This window comes from Eublepharis macularius, chromosome 8 (genome assembly GCF_028583425.1).
Source record: "Eublepharis macularius isolate TG4126 chromosome 8, MPM_Emac_v1.0, whole genome shotgun sequence".
In the NCBI taxonomy this organism is placed as follows: Eukaryota; Metazoa; Chordata; class Lepidosauria; order Squamata; family Eublepharidae; genus Eublepharis; species Eublepharis macularius.
Genome location: NC_072797.1, coordinates 73,952,905 through 73,968,667, shown reverse-complemented (window position 1 = coordinate 73,968,667; position 15,763 = coordinate 73,952,905). Strand labels below are relative to the sequence as shown.

At 40.5% G+C, this 15,763-nt stretch overlaps 1 protein-coding gene across 1 annotated transcript in view; it reads right to left on the bottom strand.

Moving 5' to 3' along the window:
- Positions 1-15,763, bottom strand: part of HSD17B4 (hydroxysteroid 17-beta dehydrogenase 4) — a 103,038-nt gene that overhangs the window by 17,124 nt on the left and 70,151 nt on the right. The window contains exons 18-21 of the mRNA XM_054986590.1: positions 7,469-7,538; positions 6,091-6,197; positions 5,237-5,323; positions 721-804 (exon numbers count right to left, since the gene is read on the bottom strand). Of these exons, the coding sequence (XP_054842565.1) occupies positions 721-804; positions 5,237-5,323; positions 6,091-6,197; positions 7,469-7,538 (348 nt within the window). The remainder of the gene's footprint in view (positions 1-720; positions 805-5,236; positions 5,324-6,090; positions 6,198-7,468; positions 7,539-15,763) is intronic.

Sequence of the window (15,763 nt, the reverse complement as noted above, 5' to 3'; positions counted from 1 at the left end):
TTTTGTAATTCAATCCTCTGTGAGTCTACTCAAAAGTATGTTCCACTGTATTCTATGAGGCTTACACCCAGATAAGTGAGCATAGGATTATAGATGCACTAGCAATGGATAAACAAGACAATAGATTCTCTACCACCCAGGAGCAGAAAAAAGGGGCTGGAAGTGTCCCAGTCCTTGTCTGGTAGGCAGAACCAGGCTCCAAGTTCCTGTTGCCCTACTTGCCTCTGCAATATAGAGACTGAGGAGGCAAAGCAGAAGGAAATAGGACAACAGAAATTCAACCAATGCTGGAAAAGCATGAGACAGCATAGGCAAACCTGGAGTAAAGTTTGCAGGTAGAAGGGGGAAAGGGCAGCAGAGAAGGATGGGGCAGCAACTCTTCAACTTCAGTGTAGAAGCAGCAGGATGAGCAAACAACCTTTGCTACTCCCCATCTCATCACATGAAAAAGAGTCACAAGAGAGAAAAGAGTCACCACTGCCTGGGATGGCTGCCCCTCTTTGGCCAGCCATTTAAAAAGCCGTCTTTAAAATTCTTCTCTTCCAGCAAGAGGGTAAAGTCTGGAGCAAACTCAACTCTTTTCTCACTGTGCACTTGAGTGGAGGAGTAAAGGAGGCTCGGAGCAGGTTGTCCCTCTAAGAATTTCCCTAGCAACTTAAAGTGGCCAATCCATCCCTGCCCAGGACGTATCCCACCCAAAAGAAAAATCATATTCTCTACCTGACTAGGCTCCTTAGCCAATGGTTGATCAGAAGATAGATCCACATAAGCTCCTGCAATTGCAACCTCCCCAGTCTCTTTGACCTGGAAATGTTTTTCACACTGTCAGTATGTTTTCAGACAACACAAAAAACAGGATTCATAACAAGCATAACAGTTACATCTTGCAACAAATGAAAAATCATCTTTGCATCTTAAATCTTACAGCTCCAGGCATGAAATTTTAAGGCTATTAAACATACACAAGAAAAGGAGGCTTGAAATAATTAGAAATCCTTAAGCAAATAGTTCTAAAACCAAAACAATTGTACTTGCATCTTTAATAAGCATGAAAAAAAAACCTTAAAACAATTAGTGACAATCATCTGGTGGGTAAAACCACAAGAACAGTTCCAATTATTTCAAATAATAAATGGAGATTTTTTTTAATGAAATAGCTATATGTTTAAGCCAACCTCACTATTATTTGTCAGAAAGAAAATCAAGGGCAGGCTGCCAGCATTCAACAAGCTTCAATTATTTAATTGAAATGTCTTTTTAAAGAGAAAAGTGTTCTTTAAAAAAATTCTTCAAAACACACTTGAGTAATAGTCATTTTCTAAGTTTCCTTGCTTTTTATGGCCTTTTTATGAGACATTAAGGAAAATAAAACACAGTATAGAAAAACAGAGATGTTAGAATCATTTTTAAAAGATGCCAAGGGACTCAAGGCCAGGGGCAGTATCAAAAAACTCTATTTACATGCATTCTAAAAGACACAAACAAAGACAGAGTGTGCCTTTTTTTAAAAAAAGTTTCAGGCACATAAAACCTTTGATTTTGAATAGGCAGTCTATTTCTTCTTTCCAGGTCCCACTGTTTGGTTAACAAGAATTTGTGAGATTGGATAACCTAGCTAGAACAAAGATACTGTATTCTAAACACACACACAGAGCCAGAATACTAGTAGGCAAGTGTGCTTCTGATTGCAGCAGCTAAAGCTCTCAAACAGCTTTTTAACCTTTCAAGAAATAAAAATATTAGCTGTGCTCAACTGAATATGCTTAATTAGGGATGAGCAGTTCAGTTTGGTGAGCTCTTTAAAATACCAAATTTCCACCAATTGGGTGGAATCTGGGATTACCAAACTGAAAAATCAAATCAGATTCAGTATTCCAAATTGAAGTTTACTGAATTAAACTTCAGTAACTGTGGCTTGCCTCTTCTTTTGCTGTTCCTTTGCTAAGGAACAGCAAAGAGACACAGTTTCCTGACTTTTTTCCACATATGGAGGGGGTGTATGGTCTGGCCTTGGATACTAAGATATTGCATGGCAGCTACCGGCTACTGGCTCTCTCTGGTCTGAATCTGCCCTGCTGTTGGAGTGGATTCCTGCCAGTGTATTCCTGCTGCCTGCCCTGTGCCTGCTGCTGAGGAAGAAGAGACTGCTGCATTTGGAGGACGTCTGTTCTGCACAGGGAGGACTTCTGTATTTGCTTGGTTTGAGAGTCGTAGACTCACTGGTTTTTTTCTGTCTTTGGGAGGGAGGAGGTTGGCCTAGTGTCTTGGAGGGGTAGAGTTTGGGAGGGAGTCTTTTTTTCAGTTTGCCTTTTAAAAACTGCTGTTTGGTTTGTATGTGGGAGGGGGCGTGATTTGGTTTTGGCTTTTATTATATTTAGTGTTTGTTTTTCTGTTTGTTCTTCTGGGAGTTGGTATTTTTGTTTTATCCTGTTGGGATGCCTTGTTCAGAAGTTTGGTGTTCTATAGTTCTTGTTAATTAAATTCACTTGTTCTTCTGTGGGGAAAGGTTCTGTAACTGCTTTCCCCAGTTGTGTCTGTTTTCCCTTGTTGTTGGGGCTTGTGGTGCTGCTTTCTTCATAGAAGTTTGGTTGGTGCTTTTTGTTATGTTCTGTTTTCTGTTGGCATAGAAGTTAGGTTTGGTGTTTACTTAACTACCTTTTTGCTGACTGTTCTGCTGGCAGGGGGGTGGGTAGAGGTGGGTCTGTTTTCCTCTGTCATTGGTGTGCTTTCAGTTTGTTAAACGTTAACTTAACTAGCTGTGGGTGTGCTTGAGTATTCAGAGGAGATGGTAAACTTTTAAAAAAGTGTTTTATTACTAGGCTAGCTGTAGGTTGTAAATCAGAACTTAATTTGCAGCTTTTAGGACCAACAGAGTTTTTTCCTCTTTAATAGGCTTGTAGGAAGAATTAAAAAGGTTTCAGGTGTGTTCTACTCAGATTCTATAGATAACTAGGCTTTCTCTGTCCATCGTTGCTCTGGCCAGGCAAGGCACATTAGAAGTAGTTTTTTTTTGAGTTTGTCGTAGGCTTACCTGTAGACACTGAGTTCAGGGTCTACACTTTACTTGATCTCTGAAGAGGAATTAAGCTGCTTGCTAGTGTAGACAGTGTCACATCCCTAAATAGGGCCTTTTAGAAAGAGATCTGTGTGTCCATATTCAGGTTTAGACCCATAATCATTAGCAAGCTTTCAGAGCAGGTAAACAGGTTTTTAAAAAAAATTAGATTTTTGGCTAGGTTGGTTGGTAACTTTTAAAAGTTAGTGTAATTTAAAGGGGGCAGAAAATGAGTGACAAGAGACCAGAGAGTGACCTTGAGGGAAAGGCAAGGGCTAAGACCAGAGGGTTGGAGGACAGGGGGAGGGCTGCAGCTCTCCTCACACCAGTGTGGAGGAATCCCACCACAGTGCAGCTGCTGTTCATCAGCCTGGATTCCAGCTTGGCTGGTGACAGCAAGAAAGTCTTCCAAGGCCTTCTTCACTAAGGTGGCTGCAGAAGTACCACCCTCACAGGTGTCTTAGGCAGCAGCTGGCATTGGGCAGGGGCCTGCTGCTGAGGTTCCCCCTCCTTCACCTGCTGAGACCCAGAGCGGGAGGAGCAGCAGCATGAGGTGTATTTGGGAGTGGGCTTGAGGAATGTGAGGTTTTTGTCTCTCGAGCTCATCCCAAGTACTTGGAGGATGTGGGAAGAATTGGTGGAGGAGCCCATCATCAGTGAGCTTTCCCTAGTTTCCTCAGAGGCCAGCAGCAGCCATTTCATGCTGAGGCAGGAGGAGAGAATGGTGGAGGAAGAGAAAGAGATTGCAGAAGTGGTAGCACCCACATCTTAACCCCTTCATCCTTAGCCATCTTCTTCTGCCCACCTTAGACAAGGTGCATCTGGCCTGAGCACTTCACAGCAGGCATCTACTTGGGGCGCCCACAGCTGCAGGGCAGCATGGTCACTCCTTCTCTTCCAATGTCTAGGAGCATTTCCAGAAGACAGAGGACTGCCAGTATGAACAGTGCCAGCACTATAGAGCCTGGGTCAGTTGAAGAAAAGATGTTGCTCATCTCTTTACATCCAGCCTCAGGAACCAACAGGTGGTGCTTCTTTGCAGGGAGAAAGAGACTGGCACCACACGGCTGCCAGCAAGCCTGCAGGGGGTCATCCCATGGCCGTCTCTGGTGCTCTCTCTCCCAGGTCTCCTATAGGGAAGGGATGCCAAACCCTGATAGAGATGTTTGGTGCACGTGGCACTAGTGTACCAAGAAGGGGGATCCAGAGGGCCTCGAGGCTCGTCATTCGGAAGATTGCCGAGATGACTGCCACAGAAGGGCAAGCCCTTTTCCATAGTTGGGGACTTCAGCTTCTGAGGGCTGCTCCAAGTAGTCTGTCGTTGGTACAAATTCTCTGCTTCCACCACACTGAGCAGGACCATGGTGCCCTCCCTTTACAGGGCTGCCAAGGAGCATGTGAAGGCTCAGTTGTCTTGCACTGTTAAAAGAAATGTGCACTTTACATCAGACATCTGGGGCAGTTTTCAGTCACAGCTTGTGTACGTCACTTACTGTGCATTGGTAGCAACCCAATGATCTTTAGGGTTGGAATGGGACAACCAGTGTCATGCAGAGCCAGATGGAGGACCTCTGGGATGACTACTGCAAGGCCCTGCTCCATGCTGAAGTTCTCGACGTGGTGCACATTGCATACATCAATGTTGTCAAGAGGGAATGAGTGGACATGGTAGGTGAGGGCGGTGTCATGACGGGACACATAGTGACTGATGGCGGCACAAACATGAAGGCATTAGCAGCACAAGTGGGCCTCAAGTGCATTTTCTGTGTAGTCCAAAAACTTCATCTTGTGATGAAGGACTCATTTGGTCTAGGTTCCTCCGAAGAACCTACAGAGAACCCTGCAAATCAGTTCCAGTATCTTCTCCAGAAATGACAGTGAGTGACTCATAAGTCACATCTTATGCAATGTGAAAGCAACTCACCAACTGCGGCAGAAACAGGCCAGGACAGGTGTGCTGGAGCATCACCTGATCCCTGATGTTGTCATTCGTTGGAACTCCACCCATGCCATGCTCAAGCATTCAATGGAGCATGCCGCCCTCACGGTGTGGCTCTCAGAGAGTGACACTTGAAGGGGGGAGGGGGAGTTCAGCCAAAAGGATTGACTCCTCATTTTCCATACTGTAGAGGTGGCCACCTCTGGCGCTCTCCATCACAATTCGGAGCTTCATGTTCTCACCTTAGTTTGAATATGAATTCTGTTTCCTTCCTTCCACATCTCTGTTTGCAAAGTTTGTCCTGGAAAGACTGGTTTTGCAAAACGAATCTGTCAAAAGAAAATTGGAGACATTTATTTTATTTTGAAATAAAAACATGACTACATTGGCACCAAAGTACTGTCAGTGGAGCTCCTCCGATAAAACTGAATTGTCCTACCTAATGCTTCAGTCATACATGAAGCTGCCTAATACTGAACAAGACCATCAAGGTCAGTATCGACTGCTCAGACTGGCAGGGGCTCTCCAGAATCTCAGGCAGACCTAATGCTTGGTCCTTTATAACTGGGGGTGCTAGGGACTGAACCTGGGACCTGCTGCATGCAAAGCAAAGACTCTTCCACATTAACTAAGCCCTGCTCTTGAGGAATAGAGAACTCAGGAACAAGTTCAGGAGCATTCTGAGATCTGCAGAGGGATGGAGAAACTGGAAAAATATCCCCCCCCCCCTTTTCACTGACAGAAATTTCTTCAGTCATTGAAAATGACCTTTGGATCCAGCCCATTAAAAACAATTCACAGTAACTGTTAGGCACGGGTGTCATACATACCTGTATTTTCATATAAACATGAATGCATAATTCACATTCACATATATAGAAGGTGAATTTTTTTAACAGTATGGCATATTTTACAGATTTTTTTTAAAGTTTGTTAACATCAAAAAAGAATCATATGTGGAAATCAAGCTGATACCACCTTACTTTGTTTCAATGCCTTATTTTACACCTACACCTCTCTTTTCAACTATTGCGAATGAGAGAGCAAGTTACCGATGTTCTAAAACCAAAAAATATGTCCATGAAAACATACATACTTTAATTGCCTTGAACTTGGATGCATCATTATTTGCAAAATGTTTCAAAACGTGTCTGGCAGCAAATCCAAAAGAACAAAGTCCATGCAGTATGGGCTTCTGAAATCCTATTAAGAGAGCACAAACAAAACAGTTTCGTTTCATGTTTAACATGTTTATACTACACTCGAATATAAATACAAACAGAATCGTGGTCATCAGACGCACTAGAATAATAAACGATTAGAAAATAAAAGAAATGTTTACACAGTATTGCAACAGTAAACAAGTGTGTGGAAATCACAGAGCAAATCAAGATATAGGGAATCTCAGATAATCAGCCACAATGGTGGGTCAGGAACAGCTGCAATATGAAAAAAGTATGATGATAGCGCCAAGTTTCAAATTTAAATCTGTTCTTAGTTTTAGATTAGCACTAAAACCACTGTCACTGATTCTTGTGACTGAATATTTTTCCAGTTCTTTCTATGACCACTATATTGAAAGAAAAAATGATAAAAAAATTATCCAAGAACAAACATCTAATGGCACCAAACACTTGGTTGTGGATTTAACATTCCCCAGAATCAAGTACATTATTGTGGCAGTGCTCCATATCCTCCACAGAGTAAGAATTAGTCTACTTTTGTTACCGATTCAAAGGATGCAATTCCAAAAGACCTGCATATCAAAGATTGCAAGCTCAAGTGAGGTTTTAGATCTGTTTCTTGGACAGCAAGGCACACAGCAAACCACTTTGGAAATTTCCAAAATTCCTTATGATATGGTTTGAAGGGTCATTGCTGAATGGGGGAAAAGTTACGAAGGCTGTGCCCACAACGGTCTAAAAGTAGGTCTTGGGAACCTGGTTGAATATCAGCATACACAAAAAGAGATCCAGTATGGTGTAGTGGCTGGACTAGGATCTGGGAGGCCCAGGTTCAAATCCCTGCTCTGCCATGGAAGGTTGCTGGGTGACCTTGGGCAAGTCATACACACTGAGCCTAACCTACCTCAAAGGGTTGTTGTAAGGATAAAATGAAGGAAAGGAGAATTATGTAAGCCACCCTGGGTCCCCACTGGGGAGAAAGGCCATGTATAAATGAATCAAGCAGGTAAATAAATAAGAAATAAATGACAAAACTCCAAAGGTAGTGTTGTGTATCTATATTGAAAGGCACCTGCAATGTGCACCAGAAAAGTGGCAAAATTAGTTCTTGAAGATTGATGGGATTGCAATTTATTCATAAAAAGTCCTCAGCCTAAATCTTAAAGACTTTGGAAATATATTTTTAACGGTTCTTTTCATTTTTGCATCAGTTTTTCATTCTGAAATATTAATGCAAAAGAACTCAATTTTTTCATTGAATGTAATAGAATAGGGTTCCTTAAAGCTTACCCCCAAGAGCAGCAAAACCAGGATCAATATGTAAAGGATTCCAGTCCCCACTAAGCCGATACAAAGCTGCCTATGAAGCAAGAAAACCCAAACAAGTAAAGTTAGCAGAGATTTGAATAACTATGCAATTTTATAATGTTAATTACCATAAACTGTCAAAAATCACATCAAAGTTTTCTGATCAAACATAAGGAGTAAGATTCAGCCACATTCCTTGACAAGGAAGGCAAGCTGAACAGAGCTAGCTATCTTAATGAATTTATAACCTGCTCTCCCTGCAAGCAGGCTCAGAGCAGGCAACAACAACAACAAAAAATCACATTTAAAATCCATTAAATATATTAATTACATTAAAATGTTAACTATAAAAATCAATACAAAAGACAGCAACTTTTAACAGCAACCCATATGCTGAACCCAATCGAATACATCCCAAGGTATGGGCGATGGTATGCCTGTTTGGTGAGTTCGCAGACGATCAGGAGGAGGGGGCTACATTCTCCACTCAACAGGAGACTGGTAGAGAAAAGGAGTCCACCCAGCCTTAATTGTTCCAAACGTGTAAAGTCTTCGGCAATTCACAGAGATGACAGTGGTTTCAAGAACTATACTGTAAGGAATCGTAACATGCTCTAAATAGTCCTTTGAAGACGGTTTGTGAGCTTCTACTGATTCAACATGTAGTAGCTAAGCTGCTAGCAGGAATTAGTTACATCATATGTTAAATGACCTCCAGTGGCTGCTGGTTTGCTTCCAGGCACAATTTAAAAGTTCTGGGCATTACCTATTAACCTCTATATAATTTGTGACCATAGAACCCAAAGAAGTATTTTCTCCTATACAAAACTAGTTTGCCCGTTGAGACTGTCCTCAGAGACTCTACTTTGTTTGGTAAACACATACCAGATACAGGTCTTTTTCTGTTACAGTCCCAAGATTCTGTATCTGCCTCATCACTAAAGATTAGCTCACAAGGGCTGAGCCTAGGTTTTTTGCCACCCCAAGATGAGCTCTAGCAGCACAGGAGGGGCTCTTTGTGGACCCCGGTGATGGGAAACATGGATCTGGGAGGTAACAATGAGCATAGCCTATGCCTATTGCTCCCTCCAACACCACCAGCAGGTGGAAGCTAGACAAGCTTCAACAGTGCTGCCTGTACATCAAGAGCTTGTTTTTGGACATGTGCGTAGGCCAGGGAAACAGTAACAGATGCCTCCTCCCACACCCCCTGTAGCATGCTGACACCCTCTTATTGTGGTGCTGTTTGGGTTGCAAATCAGGTCTGCAGCTGGTGCCAAATGGATAGTCATTGAGGTGATGGCCAAAGACCTATTTATTCTTTTGGATAAGGTGTTTAATTAGATATCTAGCTTTTATATCCTGCTCTTTCCATCACAAGAAACAGGTTCTATAAACAGTTAAAAACAGAAGAACACAAAAACAGCAGCATCTAAAAAAGTAACCAGATGAAAACTATTAAAAGCAAATCAAGAATACCAAATATCTAAATGGTGGCCATTCAAGTCCTGTTACAGGACTGAAACTGCTCTGGTGGATAATCTCTGTTTACAACAAAAGGGATTCCATCTTTACCAATCCTTTTAGATCTGTCAACATCTTTTGTCAAGGCTGATCATACCACTCTTTTGGTACATTTGGAAAACATGGTAGGACTACCTGCTACAGTTCTACATTGGTTTCAGTTTCTTTTTTTTTTCTTTGTAGAAACTGAATGCAATGAAGGATTCATAGTTATCCATTTGGACACTTAAGAGTGATTTCCTAAAATGTTTCCTCTTACACTGTATGCTTATCTTTCTGAAGAGCCCATGTCTGTCCTGAACAGTTGCATGGATGCTGTAGCCAAATGGATAATGGCCTGGACCAAGATGGAATGAATTCAGGCAAGACAGGTGAAATTAATGGCAAAAACTGATACCCTAGAAGGAATTGATTTGCCACAAACAATGTGAAGCTATCCTTGCCAAAACACATTTAGATACTGGGGATTGTGGAACCAGCTCAAGGGATGAGAGGTGAGGGCAGGGCAGCAGAATACCCCAAGACACCAGGTGGCCTTAAAAGGCCACAACATTATTATTTTTTATATATAAAATTTTTATTGGATGGGTTCACATACGTTTCACAAACATTTTACAACAAATATACCCCTTTTATTAATATATGTTATCCCACCCCCCTCCCCTTTTCCCTTGTTGACTCCCAACAGCTCTCTGACCCCTTTTCCCCTAGTAACTATCTCTAGTCTAAGTTGTTTTTCCCATGTTGTTTATGGCAAAGTTTTATCTTATATTTCTAAATCTCTCAATAGTTATCAAGAGACCACAACTGATCTTTCACGTCCCATTTCTTTTCTAAATATTTTTTAAGTTTACCCCAATCCTCCACAAATTCCCTTGGATCTCGTTCTCTCAATTTCCTTGTTAATTTGTCAATTTCCGCCACGTGCAACAATTTCTGAATCCAGTCTTGAATTTCTGGTAGCTTCTCCTATCTGCAGTGTTGAGCATACAGTAGTCTTGCAGCCACCGTCATGTAATAAACCAGGACTCTATCCCTAACATTAACATTTTCCATATTTAACCCCAATAATAACAGTTCTGGGCTTTTTGCTATATTACTTTTCAAAATTGATGACATTTCAGCAAAAATCTTAAACCAAAATAGCTTTTTCGCAAGTCTACCACATATGATACATTGAACCTTCATGTTTTTTACATTTCCAGCATTTGTTTGACATTTGATTGTTGGCATTTGCTAGTTTTTTTGGTGTTAAATACCATCTGTACATCATTTTATAGCCGTTCTCTTTTAGACTAGTAGCTGTCGATATTTTCATTGTGTTTCTCCAAGGATATTCCCAAGTGTCCATTGTAATTTCTCTATTAAAACTCACTGCCCATTTTACCATTTGAACTTAAGACTGTTTCATCCTCCATGTACCATTTCAACAAAAGTTTATATATCTTAGAGATAATTTTTAGGCCATCACCTAACAAAAGTTCTTCTAGGTCCCCATGCTCCTGTCTAAAACCTTTCTTTCATCAGTTTCAAATAGATCTTTAATTTGCCTAAATTGTAACCATCCATATTGAAATGGTAACTCTATATTATCTTTAATTCTAGGTTCGTTTTTATCCCAGTTCAACAGTTCTTTGTAGGTTATCCATTCTTCTCCTTTATATTCCAGACTTGGGTTCACAACTTCAGCTGGTACTATCCACAATGGTCTTTCTTCACCCAAAAACATCTTATATTTTTGCCATACCACAAAGAGATTTTTTCTAACATAATGATGAAGAAACATAGAGTCCATTTTGTATTTATCATACCACAAATATGCATGCCATCCAAACAACTTGTTATGTCCCTCTAGAGCCAATAGTTTATGATTAGACAATTTTACCCATTCTCTCAGCCAAGTTAGGCATATTGCCTCATGATATAGTCTCAAATTTGGTAATTGCAAGGCCCCTTTTTCTTTGGCATCACATAGCACCTTCATTTTTATTCTTGGTTTCTTCCCTGCCCACACAAATTCTGCAATTTTTCTTTGCCATTTATCAAACTGCTTTTTATCTTTTACAATTGGAATCGTTTGTAATAAAAACACCACTCTAGGTAATACATTCATTTTAACTACTGAAATGCGACCTAACAGAGACAGATTTAGCTTATTCCATTTAATCATATCTTTTTCTATCTGAGCCCATAATTTTTCATAGTTATTCTTAAACAAATCTATGTTCTTAACTGTTAACTCAATTCCTAGGTATTTCATTTTCTGAACCACTTCGCAATTTGTTATTCTCATCAAGTCCTGTTGTTTCTCCTTTCTCATATTTTTACAAAGCAATTTGGATTTAGCTTTATTTATAAAAAATCCTGCCAGATCTCCAAACTCCTTAATTTTGTCCAATAATATTGGTAATCTCTGAGTTGGTTCTTCTACTAAAAACATCACATCATCCGCAAAAGTTCTAAACTTATATGAGACACCTTTGATCTTTATTCCTTTAATGTCTTCATCCTTTCTTATTTGCCTCAATAGGACTTCCGACACCATCACAAATAATAAGGGCGAAAGTGGGCATCCTTGTCTCGTACCTTTTCTTACCTCGAATTTTGCTGTTACATCGTTATTTAAACATAGTGTCGCTCTTTGGTTCTTGTAAATAGCCTTCACTGCCTCTATGAAGTCCTTCCCCAAGTCCATCTTTTCTATTGTTACAAACATAAAGTCCCAATTTAAGTTGTCAAAAGCTTTTTCTGCATCTGCAAAGAAAAAGCCTATCTCCTTATCGGGGTGCTTGTCTTAATATTCCACGGCATCTAACACCACTAAAAGACCACAACATTATTGATTACAGCTTACTGGAGCCTTGATGCATCATGGGGCTCAGACCAAGTTCCGGTTGACCCGCCTGCCAGCTGATGACCCCAGGCCTCCCCAGCTCACCTATTAAAGGGGGGAGGGATACTATAAGATGACAGTAGGTGGGATTCCTGGTGGGCATGAACCTCTGCGTGGATCCCCTGCCATCTGGAAGTGAGCATGCTCTGACAGCCCGAGCTGGGCTTGTCCCTGCCATGCATCACTCTCAAGATCTTTTAAGGGGATCCCCAGCTATGGAGAAACAGTATGTGCAAACCATGTCCCCCTGCCAAAGAATCCATGCCTAATGCCAAAACTGCCACATTCTAAAGTAGTGACAAAAGTAAAAGAAAATAGCATTACATAGGAGACACAGCTGCCTACCAGAAGGAACATAACCCAATAGATGTGAAAGCCAATAAAGCTAAGCCAAGAGAGGAATGGGTGGGATGCTGATCTGGGATGACTGCTACAGGGCCTCTGAAATTTAAGACTAAATGGCAGACTTGACTGGAAACTGCACTCTCCAGGTCCACTGGACAGCCTGGATGCTGACTGGCTAGCTGGGCAATTTGAACTGATTGGTTCTTGCACAGCTGTCCAGGCCTTGCTTCCACACCATGTCCTGCAGGCCGCAAACAGGGGACCCAGGTAAGCCTGGAGCCAGGGCTTTGTTTGGGCACAGCTCCTATTACTGGACAAACTGATGGGAGGAGTGGCTAAGTCTGCTATTTTTATCTACATCATCCCTTCTGGACATGGCTGATCTAACCAATGCTGTTGTAACCTCGAGGGTGGTCAACTATAATTCTCTATATAGGGGCTGCCACTGAAAATAATCTGGAAGGTTCTGTAAGATCAAAATGCAGAGATATTGCTCTGGGCAGGATCAGCTCATTCTGATCATGACACCTGTCTTGAGACAGTCTCATTGGCTTCTCATGCTTCTGGGTTCAGTTCACGTGCTGGCTCTTTCCTCATGGCCTTGTGTCAAGACTGCCTATCTCGGTGAAGCTGTGTACCAGTTATGACTGTCCCATTGAAATCTGCTCACTATAATATGCATAGAACTGGTACAAATCAGTTACACACTACTGGCCCTCCTCCCTGGTTTTGTGTATTTATGTGTTCACGTTTTATTGAGGGCTTAACATATTATTTTAAATGCTGTTTTAATGTTCAAATGTTTTCATGCTTGCTGCCTTGGGGACCATATTTGGGCAGAAAGGTGGCATAAAAATATTTTAAATGAAAAATAAAAAGGTCAAACCTTTTTTGTTCATAGCTCCCCTAGAAGGAGCAGCTAGCCAAAGGAGCAAGATTTTCCCACTGCAGCATTTTAGAGGGCAGGAAAAAAATCTTTTTAAGTGTAATTTTCTGCAAAGGGATGGTGTGGAATTCAGTTTGCATGTGAACTACCTGGTCATTGATATGGAGTTGGAAGGCTGCTACATCTGCTGCAACTGAATTGTTGTCAAAACTTTATTTTATGTGGTTGGATCTTATGAATGATATTGTATAGCTATGAGGCAAGTAATCTTTAACAGAGCTATATCCTATTAAACTTAATGGCTTGAATAGGTGTAATTCAGTTTAGGATTGCACTACTGGTCTATTAAGGAAAAGCAGGATATGTTTTAAAATGCAAGCAATTGGTTTAACTGCACATGGGATTTAAAAGAAGCAGGTCAAACAAAATATTAGGACTTTGATCTAGAATTTCTCACAGAATCAGGACCATTTTACACATATGATTGTACGTGAGGGATGCGTTTCTACTCACAAGAGCCTTCTGCTGATAAAAATTTCTTCTAAAAAAGATGGGGACCTTTTGATCTAACCTGTCAACCTTCTCTACTTTATGAAAACAGCTCAGTGTAAGAGTCCCTTCTGTATGCCACCATCAAAAAAGGATAATCTAGGATATTTGTGGGTGGGTGTGCGTGTACGCATAAGCTAATCCAAAAATTCCAGCACACAAAAATATATCACAACAGTGACAGACCCATTAGGTGTTGATATAAATTCACATCAAGACAGATGGGAAAATGTACAATGTGGGGGGATGCCTGGGATAATTGCCTACAGTTTTATAGATCTGTATTTTCCATATATGTATATGATGTCACTTTATTGGAACAGAGACATTTTGCAATAACTTGGGAGAGTATGCACACAAAGGACAGTCAGCATTTTGCCCTTCTTTCCCTACTGAGATGGAACAAGTTAGATCATACATACACGCAATAACTGTTCCACATAAATAAACCCCCTACTGAACACTTACAGCACTTGGCTGTTACACAATCTTCTGGAGTTCACTAGGCATATTCTAGCTGTTCAGTTAATAGTTACGCTGTTAACTTTACTTTGCAAATAAAACTGTATGGGGGAAATGATGAATTTGTATACACATGTCATGTCTTATATAAATAAATACAAATAAATGCTATAAAGCAAAGGCACAATTTATGAAAACAGTTTTTTTTAAAGCCTGTACATGGGCTCTCTCTGTGGTTGCCCCTACCCTGTGGAACAGCCTGCCTGAGGTCAGGAGAGCCCCCACTAGCTTTCTGCAAACAATGCAAAACCAAATTACTCAAAAAGGCTTTTGTATTGTAGGGAAGGGATCTCAGATGCTTTGCCAATGAGTTAAGGACCATAGACTTCACCACTACCTGTTGTCTTAAATATGTGATCTTATGAACTACTTATGCTTCATGTGGTCTAATGTCAGTCCTAGAATTGCTTATGTTCTGTTTCAGCATTTCTTCAACTCTGTATTATATTCTTACTAATGCTATGTCTTTGTAAAATTGTGTTTATTTACCCTATGGCATTGTTTATGGAAATGTCCTTGAAACTGACTGTACTAATCTCACATTGTGTAATCCGCCTTGAGTCTCAGTGAGAAAGGTGGACTATACATAAATAAATAAATAGCCCTGCTTTGCAGATCCTTACAACAATATTGTTTCCCCAAATTTTCAATAGCATATAAAAGCCAATTCATCTTTAGATCATGACAAAAACCAGTTGTTTAGCAGCATTAGATTGTGTGGTTGGATTGTTCTCCAATTAATAACACAAACTGTCAAGTTTTATTTCCTAACAATTTAGGAGTTCTGCCAGATTAAAAGAAGAAAAGCAATACCCAACCTCTCTGCACTATTTTTTCAGTACTGAATGCTGGAAACAATAAAGGTACTGGCAAAACTTGCATATATGCAAGCCAAATTATTTTTCATAAATTAATGTAGATTTTTTTAGAATAATGCTAAATGTATTTTTCAAACTTAAAATAACATTTTTCTGAAAATGAAAACAATCCTATTTGCAAGAAAAACAAAGATACTTAATTAGCTACTCCTAGTTCAGTGTCATAGATCCCTTCTTCAAAGGTCTGAGAGATAATTTGGTCTGTGGGTAAGAACTGTGTATCAGCTGCAAGTTTCAATGATCAGTTGCTCCAGCCTTTTCACCTGACAAGATATTTCACGGATGCAGTATTCCTTCTTGGCTATATATTGATATAGCACCATTGATACACTTTACAAGCAAAACAAATTGACATCTGGCCAAGGACCTTACAACCTATTGCTAATGGAACTGTCAAATGAGAAAGCAAGGAGAGACAGGGTTAACCAACAGCAGCATGATCAGAAGAATGTACCATGTTAGAGCTGTTCTATACATTATGCAGAATGATGTGGCAGACAGAGAAAACAGAATTCTGGATGGTACCACTTCAGCCTGCAGGTCAGACATCATATCTTGGAATGGATATCCAAGTTACAAATCTCCTAGCATGTAACCAGTTAAGACAAAAGCTAGCTTGCTGGGATCAGGGAATATTTTACAGTGTTTGTGGTAGTGGTGGTGGATTCTTAAAATTTACC